This window comes from Balaenoptera ricei, chromosome 3 (genome assembly GCF_028023285.1).
Source record: "Balaenoptera ricei isolate mBalRic1 chromosome 3, mBalRic1.hap2, whole genome shotgun sequence".
NCBI lineage: Eukaryota > Metazoa > Chordata > Mammalia > Artiodactyla > Balaenopteridae > Balaenoptera > Balaenoptera ricei.
The window spans coordinates 109,789,850-109,811,903 of NC_082641.1; the positions used below are offsets into that span (position 1 = coordinate 109,789,850).

The following is a 22,054-nucleotide window of genomic DNA, read 5'->3' on the forward strand; positions in this document are numbered from 1 at the left end:
TAGAAAACTACTAACACATTTCTGTACATCACAGAGGAAGGTGAGACAACTTAGACTAAAATAATCTGTTTTATTCCTGTCCACATTCTGGGTGACATGTTTCTTGACTGAGAAGAAGTATCTCTGCTTTCATTCCATTGCTCTGATTAGGGTTACCAACAGATAATGTACTTCTCTTTCATATCGGAAGTACCACCACTCCAGTTTAGACAAAACGACATAATGTTCTCTTTAGCTTTTTTGCATTTAAGTCAAAATATAGAGGTGAGAAAAGAGGACTGCAAGCAAATCCAGTATTTGTTGCACAAGGCTCAACCACCTATTTATCTGTCTGGTACCAACATGGCTGAATAAAATAAACAAAAATTACCTGAGGGATTAGAAAAATCCAACATGCTGGTGGTAGGCTGCAGGAGATCAGGGCTGCTGGATGAGAGTGTTCCAGGGATAGGCATTATGGCCAAACTGTGCCTACAGTGTCTCGTTCCCACAATGCTGTCGTCCTGTGACTGGCTCAGGCCTACATCACTTCAAAAGAATGTAATATATCACTTTAAAGTATTTGAGGGGTCTTAATAGTACACATTTCTGTTCCCTGTGCACTAAGACATAATAGGACCAATTCAAAGTAATGATTTTAAAATAGTACAGCAATTTAAAAAATAGGACAAGTGTAATAATGAAAATGGCAATAAAGTGTTTTCTAACAATTACACTCAAATAAAATTTAACTTACACATCTAGGTAATTCTACTACAGTTGACCCTTGAACAACGCAGGTTGAACTAAGCAGGTCCACCTATGCACGGATATTTCTCAATAGGAGTAAATACTACAGTACTAAACGGTCCGTGGTTGGTTGAATCTGCAGATGTGAGGAACCACAGACATGTAGGGCCAACTATAAATTTTACATGAATTAACCCCTGCATTGTTCAATGGTGGAATGTACATCGTAGAGAAATGTTTGTATTTCATATTTAGTTTCTGCTGGTTTTGGTAGAGAAAATGAACCTGAGTGGGGAGTCCTTGAGGTCTGCCAGTTTCATTAGACACTTATATATATACCCAACAATGCACAGGGCTGCAGCAAGGTTCACCCTCTTGACGGAAAAGCTTGGCAACCTTCTAGGCAAAGGATGGAGTTGGGTGTGAACCCAAGCCAAAAATGTGGCAGGTTGTAGAAAACAATGGGGTCAGGTTCAAGTGACAAAATAAGACAGGTTGTAGAAAACAATGGGGCCAGGTTCAAGTGACAAAATAAGACAGGTCTTTAAACATGAGTAACCTGGGAACTGCTCAAACCAGCAAGTACAGAGAAAAGAAAACAGGAAGACGACATAGAAAATAGCAACAAACAACAAGAGCAATTTATGTGACAAACAGAAAGGAGAAGGAAAAAGAGGACCAAAAATGAAAATAGAAGAAAAAGAATTTTACAGTCTCTAGTTTATTCTAAGGGTATATTATTTCTTGTGTGATCTCTCAAGTCTAGTTATTTGGCTGTTCCCTAGATGAAAACATCAAAACCAAAGCAGAAAGCAAGTCATCGAAAGTTAACTGCCTGTAAAGGTTTCAAAAACAAGTATCAATTAAATGGTCATATTTAAGCAAATATTTTCTTTAAAATATTTTAGAGGTGTTAAATAGGCAATTCTAAAACCATTTAAGAAAAAAAATAACAACAAATAAATGTAACCCTGTCACTTAAGGTTTAGATATCCCCAAAAGTTCTATAAAACACAGGATAAGCAAAACAGTCCTATACAAACATAGGACAGCAATGAAGACTTCCGTCAGCATCAACAACCAAAATACCACTTAGTTCTAAGCATTGGTTTTAACTGGTTAAAACCAATGCTTTGGGTTAATATTAATTCCCATCTATATTTTTTTCAATGTAGCATTCTACCCAGTATTTGCTACATATACAAACAGTTATCACAGAATACTTACCTATTATCTTGGGATGGATTAATAAGGTCTGAGTGATATGGGATACTTCCTGAATATGTTAGGAGTTAAAAATAGGATGCAGGCAGATTAGGAAACTATGTAAGATGGAGTTTAGAGGACTGTTAAATAAACAGCTAAAGGACTGTTAGGAGCCAGACAAGGATGAGAGCCAGGACAAGACAGAGAGAGAGAAGTCAGGGAGAAGCATGAAGGCATGGAAAAAAGCAAAGATAAGTGTGTCAAGAGCAAGCTATGTCAGACAGACCTGGGTTATTAGCTGTGTGACCTCAGGGAAATTTCTTTCTGTTTCTGAACCTTGGTTACCTCCAAAATTGTGAATAATACTATTGATCCCCCAGGACTATGGCAAAGATTAAATTAGGTAATGTAGGTGAGCATTTTGGCACAGAGAAAAACAGGATTCCTACTTTTAAGAAGATAGTAGTACTTTTACTGAAATTAAAATAGAATAATACAGGGACTTCGCTGGTGGCACAGTGGTTAAGAATCCGCCTGCCAAGGCAGGGGACACGGGCTCCAGCCCTGGTCTGGGAAGATCCCACATTCTGTGGAGCAACTAAGCCCATGCGCCACAACTACTGAGCATGCACTCTAGAGCGCGCGAGCCACAACTACTGAAGCCCGTGTGCCTACAGCCTGTGCTCCACAATAAGAGAAGCCACCGCAATGAGAAGCCTGTACACTGCAACGAAGAGTAGCCCCGCTCGCCGCAACTAGAGAAAGCCCACGTGCAGCAACGAAGACCCAACACAGCCAAAAATAAAGTAAATTTATATATATTAAAAAACAAATAGAATAATACATACCTAGGAAGGATTTTACACAATTCACACTGAGAAACAGAGGGGGGGCAGGGTGGGTACAACAGGTAAAGGCACTACAGAAAGAGGAAACGCTTTCCTGGGGGAGAGAATGCAGTCTAATCTTACAGATAAAGCAAAGGGAATATTTTATTTGACAAGAAATTTTTATTTATGTTAAGTTGGTTCCTTACAATTTTTTTTAAAGATTTTTTTGATGTGGACTATTTTTAAAGTCTTTATTGAATTTGTTACAATATTGCTTCTGTTTTATGTTTTGGTGTTTTGGCCGAGAGGCATGGGGGATCTTAATTCCCCGACCAGGGATCGAACCCGCACTCCCTGCATTGGAAGGCGAAGTCTTAACCACTGGACTGCCAGGGAAGTCCCGGTTCCTTATAATTAGGTATGTATTCCTAAAGATCAGCGCTAAATGTTTTAAGATTAGGTAAGAGAAAAAAAGGAGGGGGGCTTTCACACATATTTTATTTATAGCTTTGTAAGTATTTTGGCAACAATTCATATTACATAAAAAATAAAGATTTTTAAAAATACAAGTCTTTCTTTGATTTCTGAAAACAAACCTGCCAGTTAGTTTTTGGACACAGAGAGTCAGGTAAATAAATCCAAGGAAGCAAACTGTTAAAAAGATTATCTGGTCCTACTAACAACCAAAGTCGAAACAACCTTAACAATGTTAAAAAGTTACAATTTTCTATTAAAGAGAATTAGCTGTCACTTGCAATAATCTGGAATTTACTACAGAGACTCAGAAGTGCATGAAATACTAAAAGTCTTTACCTCTCTTACTGATGTTATTTAGCATTACCTCTGCTTTTTAATAAGCAATAGCTATGACACTGCACAGTTAAAATAATATAAAGCTGGTTACAAATTCATGGTAATTAAGGTGAGAACATATATAAATGAAAACTATACTAATGTTATGTACAACCCCTGCTATGACATTAATGAAATAGAATCTAATTGACAAAATATCCACGCTTGCTTGGAAGCTGAATTTATAAAGCCTATTTGCAAATAATTATGTCATTTCTTACCAAAAGAGTCTCCTAACAAGGTGATGCACTAACAGAAACAAGATAGTTTTGAAAAATTCCTCAATAATTCCTGATACTGAATTTACTTAGAATAAAAGTATATTTTAGTTTCATTACATGAAACTAAAAAGGCTGCATAAATATCATCAATATGCAAATAAAAAATAATCCCAATATTAAAAGCAAACAAGGAAAGAATGCTGACAACAAATGGAAAGAAAAAGCTAATTCCTAATAAGCAAACAAGGCAGTCTACTTCTGGGACTGTTACAATGAATTATATACTTAGACAATCCATGATGAAAGAAAACAAAAGGTATGATTCAGATTTCCTGAACTGTGAAATATTTCCAGGTCAAGAAAATCCACATTGCTATGTCTTAATTTACAGATGTTATTCAAAATCAATCAGTGTTTTTTTTTTTTTTCACTTCTAATTTTCAGGAGTATTCTTTCATTTTAAAATTATGTCATGGTTAGGGGTTTGGGGAATTACCTATTCTTAGCTCAACTATTTGTTCCTTCCTTACATTCATTTTTTTTACTCCTCTCACAGATGTGGACATTCTCTCTTACAGTATTTCTATGACAACTCATGCCCTACTCTTAAAGTGGGTGCTGCAAAAGGCAGAGCCAAGTGCCCCTTCCAAAGAGTCCTGACACATAGGAGCCATCAAGAAATTGTGGAATTAAACTCATAAAAAATTTTTCTCAATTAAAAAATATTCAAACCAAAAAATTTTTAAAATATAAAAAACAAGCAAGCAAGCAAGAAATGGAAAATTTACCTATAAAGCTACTTAGAGAAAACCACAATCAACCTTCTTCCTTCTAGTCATTTCGTGGTAAATAGCACAATTTATTTAACCAGTCTTTTGCAACTGGACATTTAGGGTTTTCCAATTTTGTTTTATTATGAATAATATTACTAAGAACATCTGTATATAAATCTTCATCTAATTATTATCAGAAATTGAATTACTGAATCAAAGCTATGAACATTTTTAAAGCTCTTACTAAAAAAAAATGCCCAAATGCTTTATAGAAAGGTTGCATCATTTTATGTTCCCACAGCAATCTGAGCTTATTATCTCTCTTGCGTTATCAATTCAGAAACTGACTATTCTAACAACCTGTGGTGAAACAAACAATATTCCATTTAAAACTGTGTACCCTTGATTATTATTATTATTTTAATTTTTGGCCTTGCTGCACAGCTTGCGGGATCTTAGTTCCCCATCCAGGGATTGAAGCCAGGCCCATGGCAGTGAAAGCGCTGAGTCCTAACCACTGAACGGCCAGGAAATTCCTTATCCTTGATTATTACTGATTCAGAACATCTGATTCATGTTCTCTGACTGTTTTTCTACTGAACTTCTAGTGATGTGTGTGTGTGTGTGTGTGTAGCAAAAGGGATTGTCTGAATTAATTTGTAATGATTTAGTGCAAAGAACACACATTCTCAAAAATGCAAAGTAGCCAGCCTGAATTGTAAAATGACAAATTCATTCTCTCTGTAAAATAGGGTCCAGTAGAAAAACGTAAAATAATTTGTTTTGGGGGGTATTTATATAATTATTTATATAAAATATAATTTATAAAATTATTAGCATTATGTTTAGAAGAGATAACCAGTTTAATATTAACTCCCAAAGGGCAGCATTTTATTCATATTTGTATTCACAGCCAACAGCCTCCTGCTGGCACAAAGGAGACAATAAATGCTTGCTAACAACAACAACAAAAAAATCCCTCTGAGTTTAAGTAAAACGATTTTTATTAGATCTTTCATTTTGGGAGGTCCTAATATAAAGAAATAATGCTTGAAAATTTAACTGCTCCTGGCTACCTCAATTTCCTGCCTCCTGCTGTAAGCAAAGATAGAATCCAACTGGAGTAACCAATTTCCACTTCCTGAAGGAAACATTATAGAGATGAGATGTTGATTTAGATGCCTGACACTTGAATATAGCTGGGTGAAATGTGACACAGACAAGCTAAAGTTAGTTGCAATCACAGTGTTCTCTGGCTTTTCATGACACACGTCACAACACTGCCACAATGTGTTCAAAATGAGACCCTGTTAAAGGAGATACATGTATTCCAGACCAAACACCCAAGGTTTTCTGGAAATGGAACTCAGAGCATTACCTCCTGAGGAACTCCCCTTGTGAACTCTTTTCTGCCTTCTGGTCCTCCATTCCTTTCTCTTTTCCTCAGTGCCTTCATGCAGCCTTTCTGTCATCCAAAACTGTCCCCAATCTCTTCAGTGTGGGCTGGTCCCTCTAATATTTTCCTTATTCAATTCTCATTTGTGAGAAGCAGCTTATTCTTACAGTGTTTGCCATGCTGCTGTCGTACTACAGTATGCTCTATATTAAAAGAATCTTGCTATTTTAAAGTTATGATATTTTATAAACCTCAAGGAGAACAGTTCACTCAAAAAGGAATGAGTAATAAACTTTCTAGAAACGAGAGACATTATGAATACAGCTCAGGATGTTTCAATCCTCTGTGAGCCCCAAATTAAATGAAGAATAAACGTGTTTCCCTGAATTGAAAATAAAAACTCATGAAGAAGAGCATTTTCTGACCAGGAAATTCTTGAGATCTTTAATTAAAAGATGAGAGCTGACATTCACCTTGTTCCAAGTTGCCTTCTAATTAATTGCCTTGCTATTACTGCTACATTGTGCTCCACCTTCAACCCCAAATCACTATCAGAGCTAAAAGAGAGCTCTTCCTCAAAGATCTTACCACAAATCTTACCACATCATATGCCTTTGATGGCTCCCTATTATGACATGGTGAAGTCCATATCTTTAGCATAATATTCAAAATCCTTCACTTACCTATCTATCATGCTTCATCTTTAGGTGTGCACTGAGAAACACAGTCTACTCAAACCTACCAAGCTTGCTCCTGCCTTTGTACACATCAAAACATTTATCACCCTGTAATGGACCACTTGCCTAGTTTTCCCTTTTAGATGATCAACTCTTGCAGGGCAAGAAACTTGTTCTACTTCCAATATTTCTGTCTCTGGATATTGTGCCTATTTTATAATAAATGTGTGAAGAATAAAGGGTTCCTGCTATGAATTCCTTAAAGGCAGGGACTACCTCTTTCCAGCTCTATAATTAACATCTGGAACAGTGCCAAAAACTCTCAGGAGCCCCAAATTAAGTATTTTCTTTGAATATGCTTTCTTTTCTCTTTTTTTTCCCCACTGATTCATTGTCTTAATTCAACAAATACTGAGTGACTACTATGTGGTAAGTACTGTATTTGATTAGAACGTTTGTGATTACTTTAGAAAGTAGATAATATAAAATATACACAGATATAATATATACTAGAGTAATTCCAAGTCATGACCCTGTATTCATTTTATCAGTATTTTACAGGCTTTAATTTGCATTTAAGTTCCTGAAGTTTTACTAAGTTTTGGTGACATTTCATTTTGAAAATAGAAATAAATTTGATTGAAAAGGTCAGCTTTAGAATTCAGGAAGGAATAAATAGTGCAATAAGAGAAAGATGATTTAAAAGGCAAAAAAATAGGGCTTCCCTGGTGGCACAGTGGTTAAGAATCCACCAACCAATGCAGGAAACATGGGTTCGAGCCCTGGTCCGGGAAGATCCCACATGCCACGGAGCAACTAAGCTCGTGCACCACAACTACTGAGCGTGCACTCTAGAGCCCGCGAGCCACGACTACTGAGCCCGCATGCCACAACTACTGAAGCCTGCGTGCCTAGAGCCTGTGCTCCACAACAAGAGAAGCCACCGCAATGAGAAGCCCGCGCACTGCAACGAAGAGTAGCCCCCGCTCGTCGCAACTAGAGAAAGGCCACACGCAACAACAAAGACCCAATGCAGCCAAAAATAAATAAAATAAAAAAATAAAATTTTTTAAAAAAGGCAAAAAAATAGTATCAGTGAATATGTCCCAAGTTTTAAGGTGTCCAAATTTGTAGATCAAGGGACTGATATTGGACCAAAAATATACAAAAAAAGATTTCATAAAATAAAATGAGCAATCTTTTCTAAAATTCACAACAAGGCTAATGGAAGAATACATAATCTAACAATGGTAACTTCTTGGAAGTGATGAGGAGACATTTAGAATTTACTCTTACTTATTTATGGATTGCTTGTAGATTTTATGATGCAATAGTTGTATAAAAAACAAAACTGACCCAAAACTTCCCTTCTCCCACAAAAATCTTTACGGTCAATAGGAAAATGCCTACATGACTAAGATTGCTGTTACCTACCTAAACAGTTTTGGAGGCAAGATACTAAATCGTGTTTTATCCAAAATTTTCCTGATTTTGTTTCTTCCACCTGAAACAGTATTTGCTTTTATTTTCTTGTTTCCTTTCTCCTGTGATGTCTGTTCAATATCTCCTGGTACATCCTGGATTGAGTGGCGATTACTTTTTTTTTCAGCAATTTTGGGAATATGAGGAACACCAGATTTCTCTTGTTCGGTCCTAGTAAGCAACTCTTTGAACACTGTGGAAATAAATAAATAAAACTGTCATTTCTTTTCTTTTCATTAGAAAGTTTTTATATCCACAACAAATTTTAAAAATAAACATAGTTGCTTTCTATCACTGGGCCTTTCACAGCCTCAGTCATTAAAACTCATTTCATTACGAAATTTATACTCACCCTTTATTAATCAGCTATATCCATTTTTCAGCTTTTATACCTGACTGTACTTATGATGTTGTCCAACAGTGATAAAAGAAATTCACTGGGGAAAACAGAAATGAAGCAGGCAGATTGCCAGCATGTTTCAAAAGCCCAAGGTTCCTATTTAGGTAATAAGCAGTATAATTGCTAATCAACCCAGATTTTATAGAAATAGATAATTAGATTCTATTATTTATATGTTATCCCTCACCATTTGAGATGAGATATAAGTACTATAAGTCAGGCCCTGTTTTGTAAAATTTAGCCATCAACAAAATGGGAAGAGCTCTGCTGGACCTGCTTTTACCAGAAATAAATAGTACTAAATTTTGTAATATATGACAATTTCCTCAAGGTAACATCTGTGAGACTTAATTCAGTAGAGTGAAAGCCACTAAGCATTCACTACAGCGGTCTGAAGTAAAAAACCAAGCATTTATAGATAACTTTCTATCAATCCTAAGCCTGGTGAGTTATACTTCATCCTTAAGGAAAGTACAAGCACAGTGGGGCATTTGCCTTTCCAGCAATCTCTTTGCCTAGATCCAGGCAAGCTTATGAAAAGCACAGTTTCTGTCTTCAAGATAACAGAAATCTTTGGGAGTCACCTTTCAAAGATACCTTGCTTGATTAAAATACAGTAAATTCTTTTCAGTCGTCTTAAAAAATTTCACTTTATTTTAAGCCACGTGGTAAAAATAAAAATGCTTTTTTGAGCTAAAATCAAGATACTCACCAATTCAAAAAATATTTACTGACCTACGAACACGTCAAGCACTATGCTAGATGTTTGCAGATTCCTCCTGTTGTGAAACATAGTCAGTCAAAGATATATGGTACAGAGAGAACATAACGCGAGGAACTAGTTAAGAGAGCAAGAAAGGGAAAATTGTCCTTCATTAAGTCACTGTGTTAAGAGATCAGTAAAGTGAGTTGATTTTAACTAGGCAAAGGGAGAAGAAGGATTAATTCTAGGTAGAGGAAATCTCAAGTTTAAAGTACCTGTGGTAGAAGGAAAATTCAAGAAAATGAAGATGACTGAAGAACAAGGTAGAGAAAGGGCTTGATAATGCTATGGTAAGGTGTCTGAATTTTCTGTTAAGAGCAACAGGAAATCTCTGGCCAGCAGATATCCCTGGCTGCAGTGTGTATGTAAGGTGACTCAAGAGTGTAAAATGTAGTTTATATCTTCACTGGACTTGTGTATATAAGTAAAAATCTGCAGAGCTTGTGATTTGTAGATAAAGAAATGATTGTGTTAAACTAAAAAAAAATAGTGAGGGACAAAAATTAATGTCAGTAAGCAAATGTAATTAGAATACCATTAAACATCAATATCAGATATAATATATGAACCAAAAATGAAGGTGTCCAAGAATTAATAAAAGAAATGTTTAATAAATTTGACTACACAAAGATTTAAGATTTCTCTCTCGGAGCTGGGGGCAAGATGGCGGAAGAGTAAGACGCGGAGATCACCTTCCTTCCCACAGATACAGCAGAAATACATCTACACGTGGAACTGCTCCTACAGAACACCCACTGAACGCTGGCAGAAGACGTCAGACCTCCCAAAAGGCAAGAAAATCCCCACGTACTTGGGTAGGGTAAAAGAAAAAAGAAATAACAGAGACAAAAGAATAGGGACGGGACCTGCGCCAGTGGGAGGGAGCCGTGAAGGAGGAAAGGTTTCCAGGCACTAGGAAGCCCCTTTGCGGGCAGAGACTGCGGGTGGCAGAGGGGGGAAGCTTCGGAGCCGCGGAGGAGAGCGCAGCCACAGGGGTGCGGAGGGCAAAGCGGAGAGATTCCCGCACAGAGGCTCGGCGCCAACCAGCACTCACCAGCCCGAGAGGCTTGTCTGCTCACTCGCCGGGGTGGGCGGGGGCTGGGAGCTGAGGCTCGGGCTTTGGTGCTAGCCCGGAGGGAGTCCGGGAAAAAGTCTGCAGCTGCCGAAGAGGCAAGAGACTTTTTCTTGCCTCTTTGTTTCGCGGCGCGCAAGGAGAGGGGATTCAGAGCGCTGCCTAAACGAAATCCAGAGACGGGTGCGAGCCGCGCGGCTATCAGCGTGGATCCCACAGCAACAGGGGCGCAGAGGGAAAAACGGAGAGATTCCCGCACAGAGGCTCAGCGCCGAGCAGCGCTCACCAGCCCGAGAGGCTTGTCTGCTCACCTGCTGGGGCAGGCGGGGCTGGGAGCTGAGGTGCGGGCTTCAGTCGGATCGCAGGGAGAGGACTGGGGTTGGCGGCGTGAACACAGCCTGAAGGGGTTGGCGTGCCGCGGCGAGCCGGGAGGGAGCCGGAGAGGAGGTCTGCAGCCGCCTAAGAGGCAAGAGACTTTTTCTTGCCTCTTTGTTTCACGGCTCGCAAGGAGAGGGGTTTTCAGAGCGCCGCCTAGACGAACTCCAGAGGCGGGCGCGAGCCGCAGCTAACAGCGCGGACCCCAGAGACTGGTAGGAAACGCTAAGGCTGCTGCTGCCGCCACCAAGAAGCCTGTGTGCGAGCCCAGGTCACTCTCCACACCGCCCCTCCCGGGTGCCGGTGCAGCTCGCCACTGCCAGGCTCCCGTGATCCAGGGACAAATTCCCCGGGAGAACACATGGCGCGCCTCAGGCTGCTGCAAAGTCACGACGCCTCTGACGCCGCAGGCTCGCCCCGCCTCCTCCGTACCGCTCCCTCCCCCGGCCTGAGTGAGCCAGAGCCCCCGAAGCAGCTGCTCCTTTAACCCCGTTCTGTCTGGGCGGGGAACGGACGCCCTCAGGCAACGTACATGCAGAGGCGGGTCCAAATCCAAAGCTGAACGCTGGGAGCTGTACGGACAAAGAAGAGAAAGGGAAATCTCCCCCAGCAGCCTCAGAAGCAACGGATTAAAGCTCCACAAACAACTTGATGTGCCTGCATCTGTTGAATACCTGAATAGACAACAAATCATCCCAAATTCAAAAGGTGGACTTTAGGAGCAGGATATATTAATTTCCCCTTTTCCTTTTTTTGTGAGTGTATATGTGTATGCTTCTGGGTGAGATTTTGTCTGTATAGCTTTGCTTTCACCATCAGTCCTAGGGTTAGGTCTGTCCTTTTTTTTTTTTTTTTTTTTTACTTAAAAAAATTTTTTTTTTCCTAATGTATGCTTTCTTAATAATTTTTTCCGTATTTTCTATTTTTAGAAATTAAAACATTTTTTAATAAGTTTTTTCAAATTTTTTATTTTAAAAAAATTAAAAATTTTTTTTAATAAATTTTTTTTCTTAAAAATCTTTTTCTTATTTTTTACTATAAAAAAATTAATAAATCTATTTTTAAAAATTAAAAAACAATTTTTTCTGAATACATTTACTCTTAATAATTTTTTTTCTTATTTTTTATTATAATAGCTTTATTTTATTTTATTTTATCCTCTTTTTATCTTTCTATTTTTTTCTCCCTTATATTCTGAGCTGTGTGGATGAAAGGCTCTTGGTGCTCCAGCCAGGCATCAGGGCTGTGCCTCTGAGGTGGGAGAGCCAACCTCAGGACACTGGTCCACATGAGACCTACCAGCTCCACATAATACCAAACGGCAAAAATCTCTCAGAGATCTCCATCTCAACATCAAGACCCAGCTTCACTCAACGACCAGCAAGCTACAGGGCTGGACACCCTATGCCAAACAACTAGCAAGACAGGAACACAGCCCCATCCATTAGCAGGGAGGCTGCCTAAAATCATAAGGCCACAGACACCCCAAAACACACCACCAGACGTGGACGTGCCCACCAGAAAGACAAGATTCAACCTCATCCAGCAGAACACAGGCAATAGTCCCCTCCACCAGGAAGCCTACACAACCCACTAAACCAACCTTACCCACTGGGGACAGATACCAAAAACAACGGGAACTACGAATCTGCAGCCTGTGAAAAGGAGACCCCAAACACAGTAAGATAAGCAAAATGAGACGACAGAAAAACACACAGCAGATGAAGGAGCAGGGTCAAAACACACCAGACCTAACAAATGAAGAGGAAATAGGTAGTCTACCTGAAAAAGAATTCAGAATAATGATAGTAAGGATGATCCAAAATCTTGGAAATAGAATAGACAAAATGCAAGAAACATTTAACAAGGACGTAGAAGAACTAAAGAGGAACCAAGCAACGATGAAAAACACAATAAATGAAATTAAAAATACTCTAGATGGGATCAATAGCAGAATAACTGAGGCAGAAGAAAGGATAAGTGACCTGGAAGATAAAATGGTGGATATAACTACTGCAGAGCAGGAGAAAGAAAAAAGAATGAAAAGAACTGAGGACAGTCTCAGAGACCTCTGGGACAACATTAAACGCACCAACATTCGAATTATAGGGGTCCCAGAAGAAGAAGAGAAAAAGAAAGGGACTGAGAAAATATTTGAAGAGATTATAGTTGAAAACTTCCCTAATATGGGAAAGGAAATAGTTAATCAAGTCCAGGAAGCACAGAGAGTCCCATACAGGATAAACCCAAGGAGAAACACGCCAAGACACATATTAATCAAACTGTCAAAAATTAAATATAAAGAAAACATATTAAAAGCAGCAAGGGAAAAACAACAAATAACACACAAGGGAATCCCCATAAGGTTAACATCTGATCTTTCAGCAGAAACTCTGCAAGCCAGAAGGGAGTGGCAGGATATACTTAAAGTGATGAAGGAGAAAAACCTACAACCAAGGTTACTCTACCCAGCAAGGATCTCATTCAGATGTGATGGAGAAATTAAAACCTTTACAGACAAGCAAAAGCTGAGAGAGTTCAGCACCACCAAACCAGCTTTACAACAAATGCTAAAGGAACTTCTCTAGGCAAGAAACACAAGAGAAGGAAAACACCTACAATAACAAACCCAAAACATTTAAGAAAATGGGAATGGGAACATACATATCGATAATTACCTTGAATGTAAATGGATTAAATGCTCCCACCAAAAGACACAGACTGGCTGAATGGATACAAAAACAAGACCCATATATATGCTGTCTACAAGAGACCCACTTCAGACCTAGAGACACATACAGACTGAAAGTGAGGGGATGGAAAAAGATATTCCATGCAAATGGAAATCAAAAGAAAGCTGGAGTAGCAATTCTCATATCAGACAAAATAGACTTTAAAATAAAGAATATTATAAGAGACAAAGAAGGACACTATATAATGATCAAGGGATCGATCCAAGAGGAAGGTATAACAATTGTAAATATTTATGCACCCAACATAGGAGCACCTCAATACATAAGGCAAATACTAACAGCCATAAAAGGGGAAATTGACAGCAACACAATCATAGTAGGGGACTTTAACACCCCACTTTCACCAATGGACAGATCATCCAAAATGAAAATAAATAAGGAAACACAAGCTTTAAATGATACATTAAACAAGATGGACTTAATTGATATTTATAGGACATTCCACCCAAAAACAACAGAATACACATTTTTCTCAAGTCCGCATGGAACATTCTCCAGGATAGATCATATCTTGGGTCACAAATCAAGCCTTGGTAAATTTAAGAAAATTGAAATCGTATCAAGTATCTTTTCCGACCACAACGCTATGAGACTAGATATCAATTACAGGAAAAGATCTGTAAAAAATACAAACACATGGAGGCTACACAATACACTACTTAATAATGAAGTGATCACTGAAGAAATCAAAGGGGAAATCAAAAAATACCTAGAAACAAATGACAATGGAGATACGACGACCCAAAACCTATGGGACGCAGCAAAAGCAGTGCTAAGAGGGAAGTTTATAGCAATACAAGCCTACCTCAAGAAACAGGAAACATCTCGAATAAACAACCTAACCTTGCACCTAAAGCAATTAGAGAAAGAAGAACAAAAAAGCCCCAAAGCTAGCAGAAGGAAAGAAATCATAAAGATCAGGTCAGAAATAAATGAAAAAGAAATGAAGGAAACAATAGCAAAAATCAATAAAACTAAAAGCTGGTTCTTTGAGAAGATAAACAAAATTGATAAACCATTAGCCAGACTCATCAAGAGAAAAAGGGAGAAGACTCAAATCAATAGAATTAGAAATGAAAAAGGAGAAGTAACCACTGACACTGCAGAAATACAAAAGATCATGAGAGATTACTACAAGCAACTCTACGCCAATAAAATGGACAACCTGGAAGAAATGGACAGATTCTTAGAAATGCACAAACTGCCGAGACTGAACCAGGAAGAAATAGAAAATATGAACAGACCAATCACAAGCACTGAAATTGAAACTGTGATTAAAAACCTTCCAACAAACAAAAGCCCAGGACCAGATGGCTTCACAGGTGAATTCTATCAAACATTTAGAGAAGAGCTAACACCTATCCTTCTCAAACTCTTCCAAAATATTGCAGAGGGAGGAACACTCCCAAACTCATTCTACGAGGCCACCATCACCCTGATACCAAAACCAGACAAAGAGGTCACAAAGAAAGAAAACTACAGGCCAATATCACTGATGAACATAGATGCAAAAATCCTCAACAAAATACTCGCAAACAGAATCCAACAGCACATTAAAAGGATCATACACCATGATCAAGTGGGGTTTATCCCAGGAATGCAAGGATTCTTCAATATACGTAAATCAATCAATGTGATACACCATATTAACAAATTGAAGGAGAAAAACCATATGATCATCTCAATAGATGCAGAGAAAGCTTTCGACATAATTCAACACCCATTTATGATAAAAGCCCTGCAGAAAGTAGGCATAGAGGGAACTTTCCTCAACATAATAAAGGCCATATATGACAAACCCACAGCCAACATTGTCCTCAATGGTGAAAAACTGAAACCATTTCCACTAAGATCAGGAACAAGACAAGGTTGCCCACTCTCACCACTATTATTCAACATAGTTTTGGAAGTGTTAGCCACAGCAATCAGAGAAGACAAAGAAATAAAAGGAATCCAAATCGGAAAAGAAGAAGTAAAGCTGTCACTGTTTGCAGATGACATGATACTATACATAGAGAATCCTAAAGATGCTACCAGAAAACTCCTAGAGCTAATCAATGAATTTGGTAAAGTAGCAGGATACAAAATTAATGCACAGAAATCTCTTGCATTTCTATACACTAATGACGAAAAATCTGAAAGTGAAATTAAGAAAACACTCCCGTTTACCATTGCAACAAAAAGAATAAAATATCTAGGAATAAACCTACCTAAGGAGACAAAAGACCTGTATGCAGAAAATTATAAGACACTGATGAAAGAAATTAAAGATGATACAAATAGATGGAAAGATATACCATGTTCCTGGATTGGAAGAATCAACATTGTGAAAATGACTCTACTACCCAAAGCAATCTACAGATTCAATGCAATCCCTATCAAACTACCACTGGCATTTTTCACAGAACTAGAACAAAAAATTTCACAATTTGTATGGAAACACAAAAGACCCCGAATAGCCAAAGCAATCTTGAGAACGAAAAATGGAGCTGGGGGAATCAGGCTCCCTGACTTCAGACTATATTACAAAGCTACAGTAATCAAGACAGTTTGGTACTGGCACAAAAACAGAAATATTGATCAATGGAACAGGATAGAAAGCCCAGAGATAAACCCACGCACATATGGTCACCTTATCTTTGATAAAGGAGGCAAGCATATACAGTGGAGAAAAGACAGCCTCTTCAATAAGTGGTGCTGGGAAAATTGGACAGATACATGTAAAAGTATGAAATTAGAACACTCCCTGACACCATGCACAAAAATAAACTCAAAATGGATTAAAGACCTAAGTGTAAGACCAGACACTGTCAAACTCTTAGAGGAAAACATAGGCAGAACATTCTATGACATACATCACAGCAAGATTCTTTTTGACCCAGCTCCCAGAGAAATGGAAATAAGAACACAAATAAAGAAATGGGACCTAATGAAACTTAAAAGCTTTTGCACAGCAAAGGAAACCATAAACAAGACCAAAAGACAACCATCAGAATGGGAGAAAATATTTGCAAATGAAGCAACTGACAAAGGATTAATCTCCAAGATTTACAAGCAGCTCATGCAGCTCAATAACAAAAAAACGAACAACCCAATCCAAAAATGGGCAGAAGACCTAAATAGACATTTCTCCAAAGAAGATATACAGATGGCCAACAGACACATGAAAGAATGCTCAACATCATTAATCATTAGAGAAATGCAAATCAAAACTACAATGAGATATCATCTCACACCGGTCAGAATGGCCATCATCAAAAAATCTAGAAACAATAAATGCTGGAGAGGGTGTGGAGGAAAGGGAACTCTCTTGCACTGTTGGTGGGAATGTAAATTGATACAGCCACTATGGAGAACAGTATGGAGGTTCCTTAAAAAACTACAAATAGAACTACCATACGATCCAGCAATCCCACTACTGGACATATACCCTGAGAAAACCATAGTTCAAAAAGAGTCATGTACCAAAATGTTCATTGCAGCTCTATTTACAATAGCCAGGACATGGAAGCAACCTAAATGTCCATCGACAGATGAATGGATAAAGAAGATGTGGCACATATATACAATGGAATATTACTCAGCCATAAAAAGAAATGAAATGGAGGTATTTGTAATGAGGTGGATGGAGTTAGAGTCTGTCATACAGAGTGAAGTAAGTCAGAAAGAGAAAAACAAATACAGTATGCTAACACATATATACGGAATCTAAGGGAAAAAAAAGCCATGAAGAACCTAGTGGCAAGACGGAAATAAAGACACAGACCTACTAGAGAATGGACTTGAGGATATGGGGAGGGGGTGGGGTGAGATGTGACAGGGTGAGCGAGTGTCATGGACATATATACACTACCAAATGTAAAATAGATAGCTAGTGGGAAGCAGCCGCATAGCACAGGGAGATCAGCTCGGTGCTTTGTGACCACCTAGAGGGGTGGGATGGGGAGGGTGCGAGGGAGGGAGATGCAAGAGGGAAGAGATATGGGAACATATTGTATATGTATAACTGATTCACTTTGTTATAAAGCAGAAGCTAACACACCATTGTAAGGCAATTATACTTCAATAAAGATGTTTAAAAAAAAAAAAAAAAAGATTTCTCTCTCTACATATATGTATGTGTGTATGTGTATTTATACACACAACCCAAAACAAATGAACAAACAAAGAAAGTCAAAAGACAACTGGGGAAAAAATTTGCAACCCTTAGGACCAAGAGATACTGTTATTTATTTATAAGGCATTCAAACAAATCAATAAAAGATGAATAACTCAACATAAAAATGGACAAATGAAGACTGGTCATAAAGAAGAAATGTTAGCACATAAGAAAAGTACTCAACTTCCTTCATTATTAAAGACTGTGTATCAGGAACTGTAAAGTTGATTATACCCACTGCAGAGGCATTCTTATACATTGATGAATGAAGTGTACATAGACTGGGGAAACTTTTAGAAAGTAAAACCGCAGTAACTATAAAAGTAATTCCACTCTGAGGAATTTATCTTATAGCTATATCTATATAAACATAAAAGATAAGTACAAAAGGATTATTACATCATTGTAAATAGCAAAAACTATAAACAACCTAAAACATCCATCAATATGACATCAGATCAATAGATTATGATAATAGTGTGATGGAATTCGATGCAATAACAATTACACAAGAAGTAAACCTGTATGAAACTGCTGTGGAAAGGTATAGAATATTGTACACAATATGGTCCCACTGGGTGTCTTTCTTTAGTACTGTAATTTACAAAACATGCATGTATTACTTTTATTAAACAATTAAAATGCTAATAATAAAATTATCTGAGTGGTTGGATTTTTAAAGATGTTAGAAAGTTGTGAAAAGTAAGAGGAATGGATGAATAAAAACTCCAGAGCAGGAAGAGGGTAAACTGAGATTGCCAGCTGTTTTCTTCTCTGGGGACATTGCTGAATCTAAATATAAACAAAAGGTGAGGCTCAGGTGGAAGGACTCTACTAGAGGAAAGAGAAGTTTTGATGGCTGCGAGTACTGGCAAGAAAACTGGAATACAGAGAGGCACCAAAGCAGTGTCACTTTTCTTCATGAGATATCTCTATTAGTAAGACAAGGCATGAGGCTGGAAATTTCTTAGACTCTCATGGTACTCAGGAGACAAAGTCACACAACAGGGAGAGACTTCCAACAAACACACAACAGATTTATCTGCTTGGGGTGGGAGGCTGAAGAGCTAAGCTCAAAATCTCTGAAGGGAAAAACTTACAAAAAAAGGAGACAGAAAGGTACCAGATTCTGAATCAAGAGATTGGAGGTGGGGGAGGAGGTAGGAGGACAAGGTTGAATAAGCAGAGTCAAATTTCCCACAATCTCTGAGTTGTTAGAGACAAAGTTCCATTAGAGCAGGGGCCTACATCAAGCACATGACAGACAAGTCTCTCAACTTGAAACCAATGGACACAGTCTAAGTAATTCTGCAACCCAGCCTGACCCAGCTCAATTCCGCTTACCCTATGTGATTAAACAGAGGAAATGGCAAATCCTATCTGTGAGAAAATACTAATTTCACTACTAAGGTTCCTTTGTATACAAAGTACAGCATACAATAAAAATTTTAAGACTCACAAAGAAAGAAAATAGCCAGAGGGAAAAACAGAATAAAAGATAATCCAAATGTTAGAGTTAACACACAAGGACTTTATAATATAACCATTACAAATATATTAAAGAACATAGAGGAAAAGAGATAAAATGGATGAAAAGATGAAGAAAAAGATGAAGAAGTGCAACAGAGAACTGGAGATTCAAGTGGATATTCCAGAACTGAAAAATATCTAAAATTAAATTCAGTGCATGCATTTATCAGTAGACTGCATACAGCAGAAAATAGGATTATTTTCTTAAACACAGGTCATTACAAAATACCCAAACTGAAAGAAAGAAAAAATTGGAAAGAATAGAACAGAATGTAAGAGATAGATGGGATGCAAATCTTCTAACATATAAGTAACTGATTTCCCACATGGGAGGGAAAGAAAAGGGGCAGTAGTAATTAATAATGGCCATGAAATTTTGAAAACTGATAAGCAAACAACAATGCACAAATTCAAATGCTGAGCAAACCCCATACAAAATAAATACAAAGAAAACTGTGACGAATCCTTGTTACAGTTAAAACTGCTCTGAGTCGTATTTGCATCCCATGGGAAATGCTGGTATTTTTGTTTAGCCTTCTGCGGGTTGTGGTTCCAGTGTTCAATTTTCAAAGCCTCTGCAGTGCTATACAGATCTGTCCACTTTGTACCACCTAGTGGTCAGTCTGGGACCTGAGTAGAGGTCTGCTTGGGCCAGTTCTCAAAGTCTATGATATGCTAAATACGATCAGATTCACGCACCTACAGGATGGGGGTGAGCCCAGGATTTCATAAACAACTTTATGGGGTTGTTTTCTCCATCTTAGTTATCAACCTGGTACTTTCTAGTTCCTTAGGCCCCCTTTTTTGGACCTCTAGAGGGAAACTGTCCACTGCAGTGCCTTAGGGGACAAGTAGAGGGGAACAGAGAGAGTGGGGGGAAAAAGCAGTGACACTGGCTTTGTTTTCTTGGAGCCACTGCCTCACTAAAGGGTGAGGAACATTTTCTCAGTCAATGCCACTGGATTGCTTGGAGGCTGGGGCCTGAGAATATGGAGAAAACAAGAGTGAAAAAAAAAAAAATCTGTGGGGATTCCCCCTCTGTCTGAGCTTTAGGAGTTTCCTTTCCCATTCCTTAAGTCAGGCTGCTTCAGGGTCCTTCTAGATCCGCACCATAATATTCACATCCAGGTTTCATGTTGCCTTGAGTCCAGTCCGGGGGATACTGGAGTGAAAAAAAATGGTAAATTCACTTCTGGTGGTGGTACTTTGAATTCTCTGAGTTCTCAAATAGATGGATCATGATTTTTGTTTAGGTTTTATTGTTGAGTTCAGTGGGAAATGAAGGGTAGCATGTTGTTTACTCCATCTTAACCGGAACCAGAATCCTTAATTTGCTTTTTATCTTCAGGGACATAAGGACATATCAAATAGCACCTTAAAGTCTGTGTTTGATATTCTGGAGCTCCTACGGTTCTGTTTCTGTTGGTTCTGGCTTAAAATGATTTTTAAGAGGGCCTCACAATGTTGGATTGTTTGACTCCGTATTTGGAAACTTATTTTTACAAATAATAGGCTGCTGCTAGCATCTTCTAAAGAGGATTTCTATTTTCTTTTGCCAGGTACTGGAGACCTAGGGCCAGGTCAAAACTTGAGGTTCTTCTGAGTTGCCTAGAGTACAGTCCACATTCTCTTCAGAGTTAGATACTCAAGTTCTCAATCAGGAACAAATGTTGTTATGCTAGAGTGTTCTGGCCTTTAGTAGGCTCTACGCTACGAACCTTCTCTCAGCAGCTCCTTCTCTCAGCTACATTCTATGGATGGGAAAATAGCCCTGGGAAATAAAACATCCTTTGGGGGGTACAGTCTCAGGATGAGTGGTAAGGGATTTGACACATCCAGAGTTTGTGATTTTAACAAGTGCAGGATTCCAACTCTTTCAACTTTTCCTGGGAGCCTATTGCCAAAAAAAGCTCAGTCTCTCAGTTGTTTTTTCTGTACTGGTAAATGCTCCAGGGCAGATATGGCTCCAGTTTACCTCTTTAAGGTCTAACTTCTCTGTTCAATGGCAGGTAGCTCTTCACTAGCCAGCTCCTTTAGTTGTTCTCAGTCAATACTAGAAATAGAAGACAAGTTTTTTAAACAAATTTTGCTCAGATTATAGGTGGTCCTTTGAATTGGGAGTCACATCTTTCTTTCATTCTGGAATGGCCTCTGCCATTGTTTCCTAAATACTTTCTTCTTCACATTTTCTTTTAGATCTCTTGGAATAGTGCTCAATTGCATTTTGTCTTTTTTTGCTCTATAAAGTTGATTTTCTCAAGTTACCTACTCATTCTACTGAATGTTTCTGTCTTTTCTACTAAAATATGCCTTTGCATATTTAAAATAACCCCAAGAGGTATTTTTCTCAGTGACTGTCTTTTTTCCAAATATCCTGTTCTTGTTTTAAGGAATGAATTTTTAAATCTCTCTGTGCTGAGTTCTAGAAATGGTTTTCTTCTCCTCCTCAAATTAACTATTTTCTCCAAAATCTATAAGCTCACTTACTAGGTTCTTTACCATCACCCCTCAATAATCCTGGTTCTCTTATAACTGGTGATCCCTTGCTGTCAGTTCTAATTAACACAAAATGAGCAAATACCTAGTATCATCTAAACAAATCTGTTTTCTGGTCACAGCTTGCCTTTTTGTAGGTGTTTTGACTGTGAATTCCATGCAGGATGACCTAACTGCTCAACTTTGCTTCATGATAATGCCAGAGTTACTGGGACTTTATTCCAGGCACCACATCCAGGCTAAAATGCTCCATTTTCAACAAATTTTCTACTAATATTTCTTTGAGATACTCTTTGGTGTTTTTTGCATGAGGAGAATGTTGGCTGATTACACTCTGGCT

The 22,054-nt window shown here is 38.3% G+C and overlaps 1 protein-coding gene across 12 annotated transcripts in view; it reads right to left on the bottom strand.

Annotated features, from left to right (window-relative positions):
• The window catches only part of RAPGEF6 (Rap guanine nucleotide exchange factor 6), a 235,557-nt gene that overhangs the window by 51,426 nt on the left and 162,077 nt on the right, over positions 1 to 22,054 (bottom strand). For all 12 annotated transcript variants that reach the window (XM_059917009.1, XM_059917006.1, XM_059917011.1 and 9 more), the window contains 2 exons: positions 8,119 to 8,359; positions 371 to 528 (listed from right to left, as the gene is read on the bottom strand). In XM_059917009.1, the coding sequence (XP_059772992.1) occupies positions 371 to 528; positions 8,119 to 8,359 (399 nt within the window). The remainder of the gene's footprint in view (positions 1 to 370; positions 529 to 8,118; positions 8,360 to 22,054) is intronic.